Raw genomic sequence first — 20169 nt, forward strand, 5'->3', positions numbered from 1 at the left:
ATCCAGACAGGCAACCTATGTGCAAGCCCCAGGCCTGGAGGCCTTGGGGTTCAGATGACCGCAGTCTCGCTTATCTTAGTCAAAAGGCCAACACAACTCTTAGGAACTCAAAATACACATTGCAGCTGAGCAAAACAATACACTGTGCAGTAGAAAGTTTGCAGTGTTTTACAAAAATAGCCTTCACCCTTGAGGGACAGGCCACACACACAATACAGAATGGTTTTGCCTTTGCACAGTACCTTTCACACATGCAGTATCCCTTAAGTGATTACCAGAATGTAAATGTAATTGCAGAGTTAAATACCAGGAAAAGGAGAGTGAAAAATGAGAAGCAAAAAAGTCTGCAAAGTAATTTATTAAAAGAACGAATTCCTGCAAGGAAGGAAGGACCCTGCCACTGAGAATGTGTGAACACAGTAATATATCTTACACAGCATGTACCTAGCCATTTTGGATGACATTTTTGTCAGCAGCTAGAACTTGGTATTAGGATTCAAATATCTAGTCATAGGTTCAAATACCAACAGGCATCTTCATGATTCCCAAACTGATAAACTGAGCTGCATGCCACCTACTCCACATACATTTTACTTTAAATGAAACGTTCACAATTGATTACCTGCCTGCTTTTTACAGTCACATAAGAGCTCATCTCTATCAGCTCAAAGAAGTATCTGATTAAAATATTCCTCGCCCACACTATTATAGTAGTTTGTCTGCCGAGTGGCTGCCTGCCATCCCAGAGATGGTAGCATGTCAACAGCAGAGAGAGTCTTGTCCATGTACTGCTAGTCATGCCGAGCACTATTAAGTATGAAGAGGGTGCTAGCAGGCTGGTGAGCTCGCTCCGAGAGCTAGCAGCAAAAAAAAGACAAACGCTGGAGACTAGCGTTATGTAAAGTCCTAAGGAGAATTGGAACAGGAGCAGTCGAGGAGTTATAGTTTCCTTTGTTCTGTTAAAAGGGAAAAGGAAACACATCAGGAAACCAGACTGTGGAGCACAGGAAGTCTCACTTGGGCTGATAAAAGGAACTGATGTGAGGTAGGTTCAGATGCAGTTAAAAGTCAATCAAGCTTGGAACAACAAGAAGAGCTTCTCAGAAGAAACCAGAGAGCCAAACTGTGATTCTTGCTGCAGAAATGTACTTGTTCACATGGTTTAACTCTTTGGTTGCTTTCTTTAAAAAAAAAAAAAATCTATTATAAAACTGCTTTAATTAGAATAAATTCTATTCTCAACACAGATACATTGCTTTCCATAACCTGCTTCCAGGTTTCACCACACCTTTCATCAGACCTCTCTCCCATTTCTCATTTTCACTCATCAGCTCTCTCTGAAAACTTTATGCTTGCTGTTTTCCCTCTTTTTAAGTACAGATTAAAACCAGTGCTAGCACACAAGGGAACTCTTTGCTGCATGAGAAATGACAAATAATTAATTAAAGGTTCTTCCGCCAGTGACATTCTTCACACTGTTATTCTCAATTTTTCTGACTTGTGGGGCTACGGCTCCAAATATAGTTTACAAACGTCCACTACTCTGCAGCCCTGATCCTGACATCTGTGGCTTTACATGTGTCTTTGTTAGCAAACTTCAGTGAGGGAGCCAGACCTGACTGCGCCTGTTAGCCAGTGTGCTGAGCATCGTAAGCAATATTTACCACAATGTGGATGACTCCTTTGGAAAAAAAATAAAAATGGGTAAAGAAGAAAAAAAATAAAGTTTGGTATCTGTGGATAGCACTTATTGCACTCTAAACAAAATTCCTTTTCCTCTGCCGTGTACTGTGTGATTTGATGGATATTCTGTGTTAAAGGCAGAAGCTAAGATTTACCCAAACTGTTACCATTGCCCTCCAGTGGCTTTGCAATTCTCAGCTAGCACACTGAAGAATTAGGCATATAAATCTGTATTTGGCATTCAAAAAGATAAGCTAGACACCCACTGAAGCCACTGGGAGCTGTTGGTGCTCATTACCTTTGCAAACCAGCCTACACAAATATGCACTTAAATACCTCATTGTGGCCATATTTTATGGGCCTGATCCTGCAGCTATTTCAGGATCCCCACTGATGTTGTGCTAGTGGCCACTTAAGAAACAGGACATTTTTGTGTGTCCTCTTTAATAGTCTTTGACAAGAATATCCCCTCTGTTTGTGCCCTAGCTAATGGCAAATCCTCTTATGGTTATTAAGTTCTTGCTGCTTCAATGCAAAAGACGGGTTTCTAGGCTGATGTTACTGGCTTTGCAGATATACATCAGTAATTATGTGGCTGTGGGTAGAGAGAGGAAGAGAGAGAAGACGTAGTTAGTTAGATGCATTACCGCTTTCAAAGCACTCCTTTTTGAACATTGTGTGCCAGATTCTGCACTGCCCTGCACCCTATGTTGTTATTTATTCCAATGAAAAGAGAGCTTGAATGAGAATACTTCGCACTACAAGTTGCAGACTAATCGAGAATCAGGCCTATAATTAAATGCAACTTTTTGCCTATTTTGGAAAGAGTTTATTTGCATGTTGCTATTTTAGGCCTTTTATATTCAAACACAACGTATGAATATGCAGCCCCAGTTTTGAATGACAGATATCTGCACACTCCGAAGTTCCTTAACCAACAATCAAGTAAACATACTTGGCAATTAATGCAACTGAATAAACTCCAATGCAATTTGAGCCAGAGTAAACTAATCCCAACATCACTGTTTAGACATGTATTTAAACACAGTAATTTACTCCACTGTTGAATCGTACCTGTCTCTCATGAGACTATCCTTCATTGGATTAAATTAATCTATTGCGCACTAACTACAGCACACGTGTAGGTGGTGATGCTTTACTGCACCGTAAATTAGTCTACCATGCAGTAAAGCACAAGTGTAGATAAGCCTACCAAGACTATAAGCAACCAATTAAGTATATGTCACATCAGTTATTTGTACATGCCAATATTGTATACCCACTCATATGCACTCATATACCCATACAAACCAACACAGGAGATAGACCTGATTCAAAGCAATGCACCTTAACAGCACTCACAATGTGGGGACAGTTTGACTTCAGATCTAGCTGTGGAACTAAGCACCTAAACTTCATAAATTGGGTCCCTCTCCAAAACGGGGTCTCTCTCACATAGCCAGGCACAGCTACTCATACATGAGTACACACACTCAAATATTAACACCATGCTACTGGAATGTTAGGTGTCTAACAAACCCACAAATGTCTGGAAATTTAAAGTTAAGGCTCCCCTGGCTCCTTTAACTCTCCTGCTCATGCATGTTTGCACTAAGATGGGACATAGGGTCTTTCATTACGTGGTCAAGTAATGCTGGGCAAAATTACATACGTTTATTTTACAAATGTGTCAACTATGCAGAATTCTAGAAATGCTTCACATGCTAACATTTTAAGGGGCAAGTTGTATGGCAGATGCCTCAGGGCATAATTTTATTGGGACTAAGGACCCAGTTGTACAGAGAGGACGGGGACTGAAGTCCAAGGGAAATCCAGCCTAAGGATTATAAAGGGAGGCAATCATGGATTGAACTGCAGCTTCTGCATAAACAGCTGTAAAGATCATTCTGCCTGTATCTCTCCACCTCATCAGCATGACATCCTGTCAAGGCTCTCAGCACCACTTGAATTAGTGGTTCTCAATCTCTTTAGTTTCATGGAACCCCTCATTAGACTCAAGGCACCTCTCAGAAAATGCCAGCTCTTAGTTTTTTCACTCATTTTTTGACGGTGGAAAAATAATAGAGGAATTTTTTTCTCTTGCGAAGACCACAACAGGTCAGAAAGTTATTATCACTATAGATATCTATTTGAAATCTCTGGGTTTATCTTGTGAATCATGTTTGTACACCCAACATTGCGGGGTGCCCTGCAGCACTTTGAAAGAATCTCAAGGCACCCCAGAGTGCTGCGGCACCCTGGTTGAGACTTAAACCAGCAGACTGAAATCCCAGGCACCTAACGATTAAGAAGTGGGGCTGTGTACAGGTGGATGATTATGAGAGGAGAGGAACCTTCTACCTGAAAACTATCCCCAAACAGCAGGCAAGAGTGGCCACAGTCCTTCTACTGAGTGGTAGAGCTACTGGATTCTTGTCCATCCTGATCTAAATCATCCCTGCCTAGCCTCACTGCCACTTCCCATCCAGAACAATGGAAGTGGAGTGGGACCCAGTTCTCTGGAGCAGAGACTGGGTCATAACCTCAGGTGACTTTACTCTTATTGGAATAAATGGTTTCATCCCTTCCCAGGATTTGTTAATGGAAGTGCTCAGCAGCCACTTCTCTGCTCCCAACTACTTCAGTTGCTATTTTTTTCAAGCTTCATCTTTCTTCTGTTGACATCACTGAAAAATATCCTTTGACTTTGGTGGGAGCAGAATTGAAACCTTTGTTTAACTAATGGGGATTGACAGCCGAGGCATGATCCTGCAGTCCTTACACTGGCAAAAATCCGATTGAGCAATCCATGCCCCATGGTGCTGATTTCTTTGGGGAAAAAAACCCCTTAGGTTTAGTGTTAAACTATTTCAGCATAAGAGATGACTACTAAGAGTATTTAGTAACAGCTTTCAACTGTTTTTGTTGGTGACACTGATGGCTATTAAAAGGTTTCTATAGAACATAAATTGGTGCGTCACAGATTAAGTGCTGCAATAATGGGTCTACAAATTTACGCTTTTCAGAATCCATGCGTTCAGACTGAAAGATGCTTTATAATGCTCTTGACACAGAAAGACACCCTGAACAATGGACTATCCGTATGCACGTTGTCTTCATCCACAGATTAAAACTTTGGCACTGAGAGTCAATGCCTTTTTCCAGGGAAGGGTGTGCTGAAATTGCTAGAGGCAAGGAGATTTAAAACAGAATTTTAAACTGAACTTAACAAAAAATAGGTTCTGGTCTGAGACCTTGTGGGACAAGTTTCAGGGCAAGATGAAATGCCTGCAGTTCAGAAACAGTGATTGCAAGAGAGACTTCACCCCACCCTTTGCTCTGGCAACCACCAACACACAAATCACGTATGTGTGTGTAGAAAGGAGAGGCTGGGTGGTGGTGGCTGGCCTTTTGAGTAATGTGGGCTTTTCACTGCATGCCCTTTAAATGGACCAAGCCTTTTTTGCGTCTGGTACTTTGTGGCAAACTGCGTTTTTGCAGAATGAGAGCAGCAGTTACACAAATATGCTTTTTAGTAACAATAGGACTATGCCAAGTGTATTTACATCCCAGTATGTGGCAGAAGAGCATTCTTATGTCTTGTCTACACAAGCTAGAAGCAAAACAACTGAATCTGTTTGTTATTTTGATGCAAGTCTCCACCTGGGTATTTTGTTCAGATTGAGACTGCTGCGGTTTTGTTTATGTACTCTAATTTGTTCATAAATCCATTTATATTAAACCAAAGCAGTATGCTTTGACTCTAAAATAAGAATGTGCACGCAGGGGTTTTCACTGAAATAATTAAAGAAATTGAAAAAAATAGATTTAGTTATTTGGAAACATGTTTGAATGTGCACCAGCCCCTAGACTCATTTTCTCCTAGCCATCATCTGTCATAATTATTTAAAGAATATGGACAGAATTAAACTTAATTCACATAAAAGACTTGCAGTACTTCCCCTGGATTATGCACTCAGTACAAAGCTTCATGGAATTATTCTGCGTCACCTATCCAAAATCCTTTCCAGAATTAAGTACCGAAAGGATTCCCTAGAAAATGCAAGACAAAGCTTACTGGACTCCCAAAGTGATAAACAATAATTTATAAAGAAATCAAACAGGATTAAAGTCACTGGGCTTTATCCAGCAATGAGCCCAGGGCAAGTCACTGGGCACAGACCAAACTAGTTTAAAGCTTTCCATTGCACCGAGTTGCTCCTGGTGGTGCTCTTTCTTTGTAAGAGAAGCCCAACGGCTGCTCTAATTCATGCTGGCACAGTATCCACAAAGGGATGAAAATGTTATCCAGGATCAGTGTAGCATAAAAGCATCCTGAGCACTTTGCTTCACTGTCTCCATGAGCCATTTTTCCACTATCCCAGCTGCAGAGAGGGAGTGTCAGCTTGATGCCAGTGGAGGATCATCCCTGCACTGGAATAATCCTCTGTGGACCAGTAAGAGTTTAGAACCAAGTAATTTCATACAATGCAAAGCAGCCACTTGAGGATGTCATCTGATGCTGCAGTCTCCAAAGGGCATAATAAAACACAAATGACAAAGTACAGACTGCATATGGGGGCTGCAGGGTAAAGAAAAGAAATCCTGATAGTGTCCCATACAGTTGCATTGATCTTATGAATGAATTCCTCACTGGCCCCCGCATCAGTGTACAATTCCTTGAATTCTGTTTATGAGTCTCGGTCACAGGATGGCCCAATGAGAAAGGGATAATCATTTGAAAAACCTGAATGATGCCCATTGCTTGCATATTTTAACACCTGAAGAATACACTGGAGACAAGGACCCTGCTTTGGCTCCCAGCCAAAAAGGATGGAATCACCTGGCAGGTTTTTTTCATCTCTGATTTCCATAAGTCTGTTGTGTGTGACATTCATCTATAATGGAAGGGGCTGAGACCTTGCCTTAATCACACCAGTACACAGGCCTCATCTCTCCTTTCTCTTGCTTCTCTCTGCTTTTTCTAGTACCAGTCCCTTCTCCAGCCCTCACCACAACCTCAACCGTGATGGTGAGAGGACCCGTTCTTCTGCTTCAGCTGGCCTTCCCAGTAATCTCCCTGTATCTCGCTGCCACATAGATTCATTCATAACTCAATAGCCATGCACACAACCTTCAAGAAAGTAAGAGATGACACCAATATTATTTCCAATCTGTATTCCCCATAGACATGGTCAAGTAGCATCTCCTGGGATTGGAAATATTGGTGCATAAAGACTCCTATGAAGTATGATACAAAGTTCAGCACCTAAAAAACATGTGTGGCTCAAACCACACCCTTTCCCATCACCCGCTGTCCTTCACCTTAGAGAAACTGAGGCAGGTGCTTCTTCCTTTTGGTAATGAATTGCAGCAAATCAGTCGGACCCCCCAAAGGGACTCAGTGGGAACCCAGAAGCTTTACTCTGCAGTGAGAAGTGCTACAGGGAACCAACCAGCTGCTGGCCTAAGGGTGGCAGATTTCAGCAAAGACCTCAAAGGACTTTAAAAAAGCAGGTATCACCCTCTTCTTCCAGATGAGGAAAAGGGGGCACAAGCAGCTTGCCCATGGTCCCATAGGGAATCAGAGGCAGAGTCAGTGACCAACTTGGGTTTTCTGGCCCCCCTGTCCGTAGCAAAAACAGCAGTTTACCACTGAAACAGAAATCATCTGCTAATGAGATACAGTCACAGAGGAGCTAAGGTGACTCGCTACTGCTCTGGACTCGTGCCAAACGTCACCCCCAGCTGGCCCAGTTGTAACTGGGTGCCTGGTCACTGGAGGGGGCTGGGCGCGAGCTAGCCACGCACTCCAGGATGTGTGCTGCCAGCAGACCTTAAGCACGCTAGGCGGGTGGGCTGCTAGCATGGCTGCCAGGGTCACTGGACTGGGATCTGGAAGGCCAGCCTTCAGTTCCCTCTTCTGCTCCCAGTGTGGCGGGGCCTGTCACTGCGCGGCTCAGTTCCCCATCTCTACATGGGGACGAAGGCAGCCTGGGGCTGGGCGGAGGAGCACACCCGGTCCTGCGGCTACAGGGGCCTAAATAAACCCTTTCCCCGGACGGGTCTTGACAGGGGCCTGGGCTGCACGCCCGCCCCCGGGCAGAGACAGGGGTGCACTTACTGCCACACCGCCGGGGTCTTGCGCTTTCATCCTCCCGTCGCCTGGCTCCGGCCTATCCCCGCTGCTCTCCTCCTCCTCCTCCCCTGCTCGTCCCTGGCTTTCCCCCCGGCTCCCTCCGTCCATGCCCTGCTCCCCTCCCCTCTGCACTTGTCTCAGCCCGCAGGCCCGCGACAGGTTTCAGTTCCTGCCAGTTCGCAGCTTCTTTCCCCCGAGATCAGCAAAAAAAAGAGAAGAGGAGGCCCCAGCCCTCCGCGGCCCACACCCGCCCAGGCGATAGCATCTTTCGAAATCCTCCAACCCCAACACACCCCCGGCCTCTCGCTGCGCGCCTGCTCTGCCCCGCGCTGCCCGGGGGTCTGCCCGCCCCCCCGGGCAGGGGAAGGGCTGGGCCGGCAAAGAAAAACACCCTCTGCTCCTCGGAAATGAAAACATCCCGCTACCCACCCCCCGGGGCGCCGCTGCCCTCCCTCCAGCCCCGCGGTGCGGTGCGGCGCGGTAGGGACAGCCGGCAGAGGGGAGGAGACCGAGCTCTCTCTGGGCTCGCAGCTGAACCAGATCCAAGTCCCCCTCCCCCGGGCAGGGCGCCCCTCCGGAGCGCGGACCTCCCCGCCGCGGGGCCGGGGTCCCCCCTCGCCCCTCCGGCCTCCGCTTACCTTAATAGTTCCGTCCATTGGGAACAATCTCCGGCCGCCCCCGCCAATATTCCACACATTGACCCGGCTTAGGCTGGGACCGACCCCTCGAAGTGCTGCCCCTGCCCTCTCGTTCACTTCTCTGCCCCCTTCCCCTGCCTTCACTTTTCCTTTCTCTGCCTCTCTCGCCCTTTCTACTTGTGCGCGTTGCAGCCCAGCGAAGGGGAGACAGTTAACCGGATGAAAGTTTTTTTTCTGCTAATTTTGGGAAGTGAAGTCACTCGAGGAGGAAACCTTCTGTCTCTCCGCCGGTCCTGCCTTCTTGATCAAAATATATCTGCATTTCACACACAGGATATTTGCTCCCTGCAGATAAGAGAGGACCAGAACAATAGCTGGTTCTTTCGGGCAGGTCTCGGGGGGCTGCCACGCACCCGGGCTCATCCCCACGTCTCGTTTCACATGTATTTGGCAATTTTTTTTTTTAATTTTTTTTTTTTGGCTGCAGCAAACTAGCCTGAGTCACTGACTTTCCGTCTCTTCCCACAGATTTGTATTAATGCGTTTTCCAGTCATAGGCAAAATTAAGGGGAGAAAAGCCGAGCTGGGCACGCAGGATATTTAAAAGGCGGCCCCTGCCCCCCCTCCTGCCCGGGGAGACTTTCCATGAGTCCTGCCTGAGCGGGCTCGGGTCGCCTCCAGTTATGCCCAGAAATTAGCGGTAAGTAGCAGGCCAGGCAGACCAACTACATTCAAGATAAGTTTACCCATGTCTAGTGCTTCCCTACGCTCAGATGCGGGTTTTTTGGTTGTTTTTTTTTTGCTGACTTTCCAAGCAAGGGAACTTCTCGTTCCCCGTCGTTTTGAAAGAAGCAGTATTTTTGTTTTTTTTAGAAAAGGGTTCGCCTTCACTTTCTCTGGGGCAGAAGAAAGCGTGCTGTGACACGCTTCAGCAAGGGAGGAAAAGCGAGCACGGATCTCGCAGCCTGGCTGCAGGGATCTGCTCGAGATCATTTCCTTCCCAACTGGGAAAAATGAAGTCGCGATTCCCGTAGCTCGGGCACTGGTCCATTGCATGCCAGTGGGCTTCAGACCCCCCCCCCCCCCGCAATTGCTATATCTGGTTAAAAGCCACCGATCACCAACCAGGGGGCAGACTGGAAAGCGACAAAAAGATGCCAGATGTGTTGAAAAATTCGCTTTTCGCTCCGGAGGGCGGGTCAGATACGGTGTTGGTCTCACGGGTACAACATCTTTAAACCGCTCCAGCTAGAGAGTAATTGGCATCAGATCCGGCGGTTCGTTCAGAGGGGAGCGATCACGCACGGGTCCTAGAGAAAGGGACATCCCTTCCCTTCCGTGCTAAAGAAGGAAAGAAAGAGAGGAAAGGAAGCCCGAAGCGGGGGGAAAGCTCTCCAAACAATCAAGGCAGCGGAGACAAAGCACTCCTGTCCAACCTGCCCCCCAGCAGCACACATCCTGCTGCCACTTGGGCAGCTTTTCTTGCCCACTCCTGCAATGCGGTGCAAACTGCCGGAGCCCAGAAAGGAAAAGGCGATACAGCCGAGACAGATTGCGAAAGGTAACAGGGCACTCAGCATCCCACTCCTGCTGGAGACGGTTACCTTATCCAGCGCAGCTGTGTCCAGCCTCGGCTTCCCCCCCTGATCTTTAATCCAACCACGGGAAAACAAAATCAAAAAACGATACCCGCGTTAATATTCACCTCCCCCCAAAATAATAATAATAATAAAAAAAGTGACTAGGACTCTTGTTTCTATTCGGCGGCGGCAGAGATGCCTTATTCATACTTTATTTCTCCAGGAGCAAAGCTGGCAGCAGAGAGAAATTAGCCTCATCAATTCAGCTACAATTTTCAGTTCAGATGCAGACAGGGGCCTGAACGTGACCAGACCTGGAGCTTTGGGCTTGCTGCTTGCCAGCGATTGAGGCCGTCTCCTGCGAGGAGGTGAAGGGGGGTAGGAGAGGGGACAGGCCGACCCGACCGCCTCCCCTCTCCCCCGCCCCCCTCTCCTGTCTGCTTTACAATCCAGGGGTCTGCAGTGGAGCCCCCTGAGAGCACCACATCTGGATACTGCTAGCGGGGTCAGGTCCCCCTATGCCTAGGGCCACAAGAACTGGAGTTCAATTAAAAGAAATCATGGTTAACCCCTTGCTGTCCTTGTCCCTCTGCCTCCTTCTTCAACTCCTCCCTACTCCACTCCCCCTCTGGCACGACCACATTGCAGGCACTAGCTCCAGCAAAAAGGGCGAGCTGCAAGGGAAACATGGGACGTATCCCTTTTAACCTCCCCATAATTTCCTTTCCATACCAGCCTGCAAACACAAGCAGCGGTGGGAGGACACAACTGAGGACCCCCAACACTAGAAAGACCTTTTGGTCTCGAAGCTGCATTATCCACTGCTCTCTTTTGATGGGCTGAGGGTGGAGGGATGGGATCTGATGGCTCCATAAACTGGAGCGAAAACAATACCCGCTAAAACGTCCCACGTGCATTAAAACCGAGCTGCAAACGGCAAAGGTTTATTCCCGGCCTCGGCGCTGTCCTAGAGACGCTCTTGGCAAAACCCGCTTTTGATCCCCAGTTCCTTCACAAGCACAAGGGTGTTAGAAACCAACCACGCACACCTCCGAGTTGCTTACAAGCCCTCTGCACTGTATTGCCAAAAAAAAAAGAAGTGAACTATGACCCCGAAGCGATTCCTTTAAACTTCACTCTAAAAATTAAGCACGTTATATATTGCATCTATCGTGTATAAACAGTGCTTCTCTCCCCCCTCCCGTGTTGGGTCGAAAGAGTTTCGTGAAACCCCAGGAGACAAGGTAATAAGTGAACTTGCAGCATTATAGCAGAAAGGCTGAACAAGGTATGAACCTCCCCCCCCCCGAATAATCCAACAACTGCAGTTTTGCTTCATTTCTTTTGCTTAAAAAAAAAACCTGAAGGTATGGCAAACTTTTGAAACAGGCTGGAATATCCATATGCTTCGCTTGCCAAACTCTGAATCATCCCAGGTGATTGTTCAGGACTTCATCTTAACTGTTTAATAGAAGAGGGACAAGGAGAGAGCAACCTCAGACAGAAAAGGTTGTAACAACCTATACAAGCTTAGGGGTCCGCTGCTAAGAGTAATGCATTTCACAATGAAATGCTTATGCACAGCTCTGATAAATGTGTGTAACTTTTAATCTGACGGTCGACTTTTTGATGCATATGTATATATAGTGAAAGAATTATGATTTGTTTAATGTGGTTACTACCAGACATCTGGAAAAATTATTTGATGTTGGCAGCTACAATAGTTTTCACCCTGACAGAAGATTTCAAATGTTTGCATTGAGACAGGCTGGTAGAAACCAGTTGCTCATCTCTCTCTCATCTCTCTCTCAAAATGCACTTGTGAATGAAGCTAAACTCTACTCCAAAGGTTTTAATGAGTTCAATATTGATCGCAGGCTCTTCTTTTTCTGCCCTTTATTCTTTAATTGAATAGCACAGAGCAGAGGATCGCAGGCAGGAGCTGAACTCGCAGTCCTCCGTGTAACCCCGTTGAAATCAATGAGGAGCCCTCAGCATAGACTTTCTCCCTATGATGTGTAGCTGAAAACATCCAGCATGAAATGGGTTAAGGCTGGAGTTCAATGCCAGTCCTTAGCATAGGGATACATCCGCAAATGTGTGTGTTTTTTGTCTTTGATACACGATTATGGTCACAGCTTTAAAAATACCGATTTGTTCTGCAAGGATGAGTCCGTTACTGGGGCCTCAGCTGCAAGTTTCACCCCTTTTTAGGGTACAGTTTTGTTTTAATCTTGGTGCCCATTGCAACCAGACAGCATCACCTTATGTTCTGGTTCATGATCTATTCTTCAATTCATTCTTTTGTATCAAATTAAGTAATTAAAGAGAGTAACAAACCAATTAACCCCCCCCCTTCCCTTGGCTCTCTAGCTAGAAAGTGGCCCGTTTCCCAATCACTATGTTACAAGTTCCTCTTTTTCTATTTTTTATGTGAAAACAGATCTTCCGCCTAAAGCTGCATCTGCAAAAGCCAGGGATTGATCTGCTGCAGTTATCATACGGGAACAAGCTCCCACTAACCTCACTGGGAGCTTTGAAACTGAAACTGGGTTCCGAGGTGGCACTAACTCCACTGGAGAGCAAAGAAAAGACAACGTGTTTTAAAATGTGGGGCTCCCAAGCAAAGCATGAAACCCAAACCTAGGGCATGCTCCCAAGGCAGGGCTCAAAGCAAGGCACCAACGCTCTGCTCGCAGCTGCAATGATAAAACCTGACTAGCTGGAGCCCTTCCAGCTTTGCAGCAAGGCAGGGGACTGCAGGATCCGTTCCCCTGCTCCCTATGTCTGGGTCTGTAGAGAGAAATCTTTGATAGTGCAAGTTCCCAAAAAGTTATGTAATGCTAATAAATACTCAAATAAAATCTAAAGTCTTGGAAAGTCATGTGGAGAAGATACAGGTAGCTTTAAAGCTACAGCACAATCGTGCAGAGAGGTAGTGAAGCTGTCTTGGATAGTTTTATTTGAGTCCTATGTCCCAATAAACCAACCCTCCCCTCCCTCTTCCAGCCCCCCTCCTCCCCCCAATTATTGAAAAGCCAAGCACAAAAAAACAAAAATACCGAAGGCCAAAAAAACAGACTGCAGTGCACCAGCTCCAAACGTCTGGCCCCTCGCTTGAGGCCATAATTAATTTGAGATTTATTTTTATTGGAGAACCCAGTCTCGTCTGACCTTAGCCAAACAAGACTTCAGCTAGACCCTTGATGCGCTTGAATGGAACAGAATATTTCTCTCTAACTTCTCTTCAGGCGTCCGTGCCTGCTTTGAATTTGTTCCTCAGACTTCATATATTTGGAGATTTGAAGGAAAGATTTAAAGCATTTTTCCCCCTTAGCATCCACTACTTTTTTTTTTTTTTAAACATAGTGGTGGGAGAGTGTAGAGGGGGTTGGAATACAAAATACATAGGATTTTGCATATTTGTGGGGGGGGGGAGGGAAAAAGGTGTTTTTTCTATAAGTTCAGAAAGAATGGAGCTTTTAGAAGGTCAGTAGAGTTAGTGACTTACAGAGGGGGGTTTGGTTACTTGAATTCTGGTGTCTGGAAAAGCAGGAGTCTTTGAATGTAAAAGCTTGTCCCTTGTGCCCTAAAGCCTGGTTTATTTTAAAAAAGCCTCAACATACTACACTTCCAGGATAAACAATGTTTCCTCCACCCCCCTGCTTAAATTCAAATGATACCATTAAGGTAAAATCATGAAAGAAACAATGAGAGTTCTTTCCCCACACACTTGCATTTTGTAGGGATAAAATAAAAAGCAAGATGCACATAAATTGGGAAAGAGGGAAAATCTAAATGTTCTGTAATAAAAGGTAGGTGCAAACAAGAATTAAATCCTTAAGCTCTAAGTTGTCATAACGCATTAAATAAAGGACGTACTAAAATATAACACTTGGCAACATTTCTGCCTCAAGAAATGATTGTAAAAAAGAAAGATTTGGTATTTACTAATATTAATCAGCACTAAGCATGTGGATGACATCAGAGTTCATTTCCAGCTCCCATGCTCATGCACACGTCTAGAATTTGTTTCAGCCAAGTTCAAATATCTCCTTGCCTGCAAATCTCTTGCAATCCCCAGGTCTCCTAGAGGATACCTGTTCCTGTCCTCCTGAGCTTGGCTGGGGATCAGGATTGATAACTTTTGCTGGAAGCCTGTAGTTTTAAAACATGGCACAGAAATGGCCAAAGCACTAACAGACTGAATAGGAATAATGCTGGGATCACTGAGCCTTCAGCCCATTAACTTTTTTCCATTTTTTTGAGGCTAAAGGTCTGCATCAAATCTTTAGTGTGCTACAGTTCCTGTCTGCTCCCCAGAAATACATTTTCAGCATTCATGTCTCTTTGAACACCTGTATGAAACATTCCATTGTTGGGTCACCTCGATACACATTTTTATAATGAATGTACTGACTGCAGTATTTTCCCCTCAGCAGACTCATTTTGCATGAACTTCTTAGCACGTTCCCTTTTGCAAACGTTTTAAAATTGGTTTTTATGCTGTCCCAAGGATAGCCTTTGGCTGCTAGTGTTGAGCAGGATATGATAACATGTCAGTGTCAGTGTTTGTCAATAGTTTTAATATTTTCCTCTCCAGTGAAAATGTCAGTGTTTTGGCCATCAAAAATTCTCTCTTTAAGCTTCTGTAAATCTTCCAGGAAGAGGGAAACCAAGAACAAACCAAATATTGTTTCCATCCACCCAGACTATTTTGCCTTCATGAATATGCTTCTTTGTATAACACCACAAACATTAAAAAAATGGATTTTCATAGAGCCATAAAGCAAGAACTTCTGCACTTAAACGATGGTTCCCTCCTCCCCATCTCATTTAGATTGAAGCAAGGTCCATTTTCAGGCTTGGTTAAAATCTGTCAAGGAGCCTATTTTTTGTACAAGCATCTAAAGTGGAATATGCATATTTGCTCTGTGCATATTTCATACATGTGGCCACAGAGTATAGAGTGGGTGAATAACTAGGGGCTGGGCTGAAAGTGCTCTGCAAGAACTGCCAGAGCTGTCTTTGCTTGAAAATGAATTTGGTTGCTATAGGTTCCAGTTCATTAGTCTGGCTGCTTCTTTGGGGGTCAGACAGGCTGGAATGGTCTGAGATTACCATGTGTTTGTACTGATGCTATTCCTAGCTTGGCGCAGTGGTGGATGACACACTAGCATTTTCTGTGCCCAGTTAGGACTCAGCAGTGCTACCACAGACAGTTCAAATATCAGAAGACAAACCAAGGCCAACCCAGGAGATTCACTTAGAGAAACCTGAAATGGGTGCTAAGTCCACTATTGTAATCTTGTGCATGGTACTTTTTGCAATTATATCCGGAAAAGAGAAGGACAGTAATTCTCCAGACAGGTCTTACCACCCATATGAAAAAGCAAACTCCTAAGAAAAATTGGAAGGAGACTTTGAGTGAAGATGTATCAGTCTTGAAACTACACTGAAGGTTGTGTCATCAAGGAGTGGAAGATGAGAAGGAGGAACCTATTCTAACCATCTCCCCCAACGCAGTTGTTTGCTGATATTAAAACCAAGCTGGGTTATTATACTCAACCTGTCTGACCTTCTGCATAGCATAAGCCATAGGATTTCACCCAGTGATTCCTGTATCCATCTCCTGTAGCTGACGTCTGTTAGTGGAACTTCTGACAACATCATGTCCCTGTTCTTCACTCCATCAGTTATCTCAGTCATTTGTGGGGAGCAATGGCTATGTTATGTGTCATTCTGCATGGCACAACCAAGGTTAAGCTCTCTCTTTCAGAGGAGGAAAGTAAACCTCAATGTTCAAAGCTCTGTGGCTGAAAGCAAAAGCAGTGGCTTTTTTGTTTAAGTGGGAAGATGATGGAGAGGGTAACTGTGGCTGGATTTTTTTTATTGCAAAAGAAAAGGAGAAATACTCATGAATCTGGCATCTAAAAGCTATTCGTGCATTGCCTTGATGAACATGTAAACCCAGCACTGACAGTGTGGTAGGAAAATTAATACTGCTAGCAGTACAGGGAAGACTATGTACAATGGTAATGGTAAAATGTTGTATCCAGAGCACATGTTGCTTTGCTGACATCCTTAACACTTTCCATATCCATACAATTGATATTCCAATGCCCTTTAAAAATTTTAATTTGCTAATTGCAATACGTTTAATTCTCCAAACAAATACTTTGTTTAGATGAGATTAGCAACTCTGATAATATTCTGATCAAGAAGCATCACAACGGCATAAAAGGATACATATATATTCATTTGACTAAGTACCTTGAAGAAAACATTCAGAGTTTATAATTAGCTTATAGCTTTAATACTAATAATTATGATTGCCTGCCACATTATCCTGTAAAAAAAAAAAAAGATTGTGCATAGGTGAATAAAAAGTCTGCCCTGCTGAGATTACTTAGAGGTTTATAACCATACTATGGATATGTATTTCTCTATTCAGATGTGTGCACATACTTGAAAGGGCACATACTGATATACACTAGAAACCCTTGATATAAATTTGGAATACTGCACAGAAATCTCCTAAATTTACCAGTGTGATTTAGTAAAACTTACCCTCAGTAAACCAGGCGATATAAAATCTCCAGCCTACCCCTCTTTCAACTGCTCCCCCCTTCCAATCTGCGCCCTTCCATTTTCAAATGCCTTGGAGTTAAAAATGAGAATTGCACTGTGACCTGAAGTTCATGCTATTTAAGTTGCTTCAAACCAAGGGGTGGGAGCAGCAAATTCATGGAATTCAGGCAGCTTTTCCAGAGAACATCCTGCCAGGAGCCCCTCTCTCTGTGCCAGTGAGCTCCAGCTGTGACACTGAAACATTTATCTTTATGAGTTAAGTGATGAAATTTTAACGTAATGCTTATATATCTGGTATGTGTAGTAAAGGGCCTCCATAAAATGTTGGACCCATACCCACTTTTCTTCTACGTGCAAGTAGCCCCATGACTAAAGTGTAAAAAGGGCAACAAGGATTTGACCTTTTTTTTTTTTTTTTTTTTTTTTTTTTTTAAAGAAAAGGCTTCCCAACTACTCCTGCCAACAACCCTTCTCTCTACTTTCAGAGATATGAAATGTGATGCAGAAATTGTTAAAAGGCTTTCCAGAACCTCTTGCTTCCTAGACATGTGCTCAGACTACTGGGTCAGCCATCAAGAGTAGGCAAAAATAGATGACAAGTCCTATCTGATAATAATACCTAGCTCTTAGAAACACTTTTATCAAAGGATCTCAAATTACTTTACAAAGGTCAGTATCATTATCCCTGTATTACAAGAGGAAACTGAGATATACTAATATGAAATAACATGCTCAAGGGCATTCAGGAGACCAGTGGCAGAACTGGTATCCTAAGCCCCAGTGCAGTGCACTAGCCACCAAACAATAACATTTCTACTAGTGAAAGTCATCTATGGGGTGATTGTTTTAATGGTGAAATCCTGGCTCCACTGACATCAGTGAGTTCTGACATTGACTTTAGAGGAGCTAGGATTTCATCCTGTGTACTGAATAGTTAAACCCTAATCCTGCTTTTGTATAGCCTTAATTTGTGCCACCCCATTGACTTCAATTGATGTAAATAAAATTAAGCATGTGATTAAGTATTTGCATCATTAGTGGCTATTTGCTTGATCTAAACCCTTTTGAAAAAGAAGCTTTGGATCAGTTCCTTTCTTCAGTCAAATCCCTGTTGATTTTTTAGATATGGAAACAATTTTTCCCCACTGACCTTAGTGAGCATGTTACAGGAAAATACTAGACAAGAAAACAATGGCAGCTTGGTAATTAAGAGATGCACTAAATGACTGAGAGTCAAGTAACATCCAAGCCACCTATCTCTGTACTACTAAAGCAACGAGGAAGGTCCAGCCCGGAAGGTCTTTATGAAAACTGGGGCTTTACCTGAACAGAAAGTTGATCTCATGCAGTTAGTTATGTGTTGGTCCATTCCATCCCTGTGTGCACATAAATGACTTAGACCAAACTCATGAGTTTGTTGAATTTGGAAGAAATTTTGCCACTGACTTCAGTTGCAGCTGGATTTGTAAGCAGCAATCCTGCAAGGATGCCTTACCATAGGATGCTGAAGTGGCTTCACCTTTTAGTTGTGATCAAAACATGTGCAAGATTATCTGCTGCTTACAGGAGGAAGCTCTGAAGACTAAGTTAATGCTAAACCCAGACATACACTACAGACAAATGTCCAGTCTTTCTTTGAGTTTTCAAAAGTTTGCTTTGATGATATTTGCATCCCTTTTGAAGTAATTTTCCATTAAGTTTCTATGATTTTAGGATTTGGTCCAAAGGCCACTGAATTTAAGGAACAACATTGTTGCCAGGAATGTTCACAGAAACACTGAGTTTTACATAGGTTTTGAAGAACATTCTCCTACCATGAAAACATTTCCAATTCAAAGTATTTGCTCAAGAAAACTGGCCCTAAAAGTTGCACTCGCTTATCCATACAGAGAACAGAAACAATACTACACGACTTCGCTGTCATACTACACAGCATGCCCAATACTCCCAACTGTTTGCACAAGCTACAGTTTGAGTATTACATGCAAGAATTATTCAGTGAATCATTTCAAATAATGTACCATGTACATGAAAATTGCAGTCTGCTCACTGGTGACTGACAGAGGGGAAAAAGAAGCAATATTCATGTAATAAATCATTCATTACAAATTATTCACCCAGCTCTAGTTAACACCCTCCTGTGTTCCTTCAGCCTGGAAGAGAAGAGTCTTGTGTTTTAGATTTTCTCTAAGTGCTGTGGCATGCAGGGTTTGCCTTAAACGTGTAACCCAGATGTCCCAGGCTTGGTTTATTTACATTCTTGGGAACTGTTGTGGAAAAAAACTATATGATGTCAAATATAATATAGTGCTCAATTGAGCTATAAAGGGACAAGACTCTGCCAACCTTTCTTTGGAATTTGCTTTGGAGCTAGTAGAAAGACAGAAATGACCCCCCAAATACAATCACAGAGTCACAAATAAGACACACAATCAAATATTTGGAGGGCAGGCAATCATAGTTTTTGGCATTAGCCACAACCATTTGGATTAATTAGTTTATTTGCTGGTGAAATTACATGGAAGGAATGTTTGAGGAAAACCATGAGGAACAATTTGAAATAAGTTCCAATATTCTATACCACTACCTGGGCCAACAACCCACTTACTCAAAACCTGAGAGAGACAATTCAATTTAGTTCATTCAATTTTGTTTTTTCATTAAACTAATTTTGGGCCCTAAAGAAGAGTACTTTACGTACCCACACAAACATTTTTGTACAATGAGTTTGGTGGTTTGCACAGCAGAAAAGTACAGGGATATTACAATGAAGTTTAGTTTTGGTTCAAGATTAAATGGTATCAAGAAAAGCAGAAAATTAGAAACCAATTTAGGAAACCACTATGGTATAATATTGGTAGTATGCTACCACTATCATATTGGTTTCAATCAAGCAAACCACTACTATAATATAAATCAGGACACCCCCACTATAATGTTGGTTATGATATAATCTAGCTAACCAACTACCATAATAATACTGGTTATGATATAAAAGAGGAGACCATCATAATATTTTGTTCTGCCTGATGATTCATTTTTCAAGCTCTGGAGATCTGCCTAAGGACAAGTATGACCATTTTGGATCTAACCCAACCCCCCACTGAAGTCAACGGGAGGCTTTCCATTAAATAAATGGGAATTGCATCAAACTCTTAAACCCATATAAATTATTTTGAATTTTGGAGGATTGTAATTTTTGACATTACCTGTTTAAAGATGCTGTCATGTCTTACCTTGACGTAAGACGAAGTGTCTGGTACTGTCTGAAACATCCTTATTTGCTTAATAGATGTATTAAAAGGTCCTAAATTTGACCTGAAATTAAAAAGTAAAAATAAATGCCAGCAAATACATAACAACACTGTTCTGAAAAAAATCGAACTAGTCATAAAAATTCAAATTATATGATGAAATAGATTCATTCTGGGTTTTTAAATTACTTTTCAAGGAAAGGATATTGGGAAAGTAATATCCAGGGTTTAATTTGTACCTTTTAACTAGGGTTTGCAGAAAAAGGCCCCTCTTCAACTTCAGC

At 43.5% G+C, this 20169-nt stretch overlaps 1 protein-coding gene across 5 annotated transcripts in view; it reads right to left on the reverse strand.

The window, feature by feature from the left end:
* FLI1 (Fli-1 proto-oncogene, ETS transcription factor) overlaps positions 1-20169 on the reverse strand; it is a 114216-nt gene that overhangs the window by 91763 nt on the left and 2284 nt on the right. Inside the window, exon 3 of one of the 5 annotated variants that reach the window (XM_014518846.2) lies at positions 19841-19949. In XM_014518846.2, coding sequence (XP_014374332.1) covers positions 19841-19906 — 66 coding nt within the window. In that variant the 5' untranslated portion in view covers positions 19907-19949. Of the gene's footprint in view, positions 1-7807; positions 8227-8460; positions 9452-19840; positions 19950-20169 lie in introns of those variants that run through there. The other 4 variants (XM_006021346.3, XM_006021348.3, XM_025201275.1 and 1 more) reach the window with 4 other exon arrangements.

Source organism: Alligator sinensis, unplaced genomic scaffold, assembly GCF_000455745.1.
Source record: "Alligator sinensis unplaced genomic scaffold, ASM45574v1 scaffold760_1, whole genome shotgun sequence".
NCBI classification, from domain to species: Eukaryota; Metazoa; Chordata; order Crocodylia; family Alligatoridae; genus Alligator; species Alligator sinensis.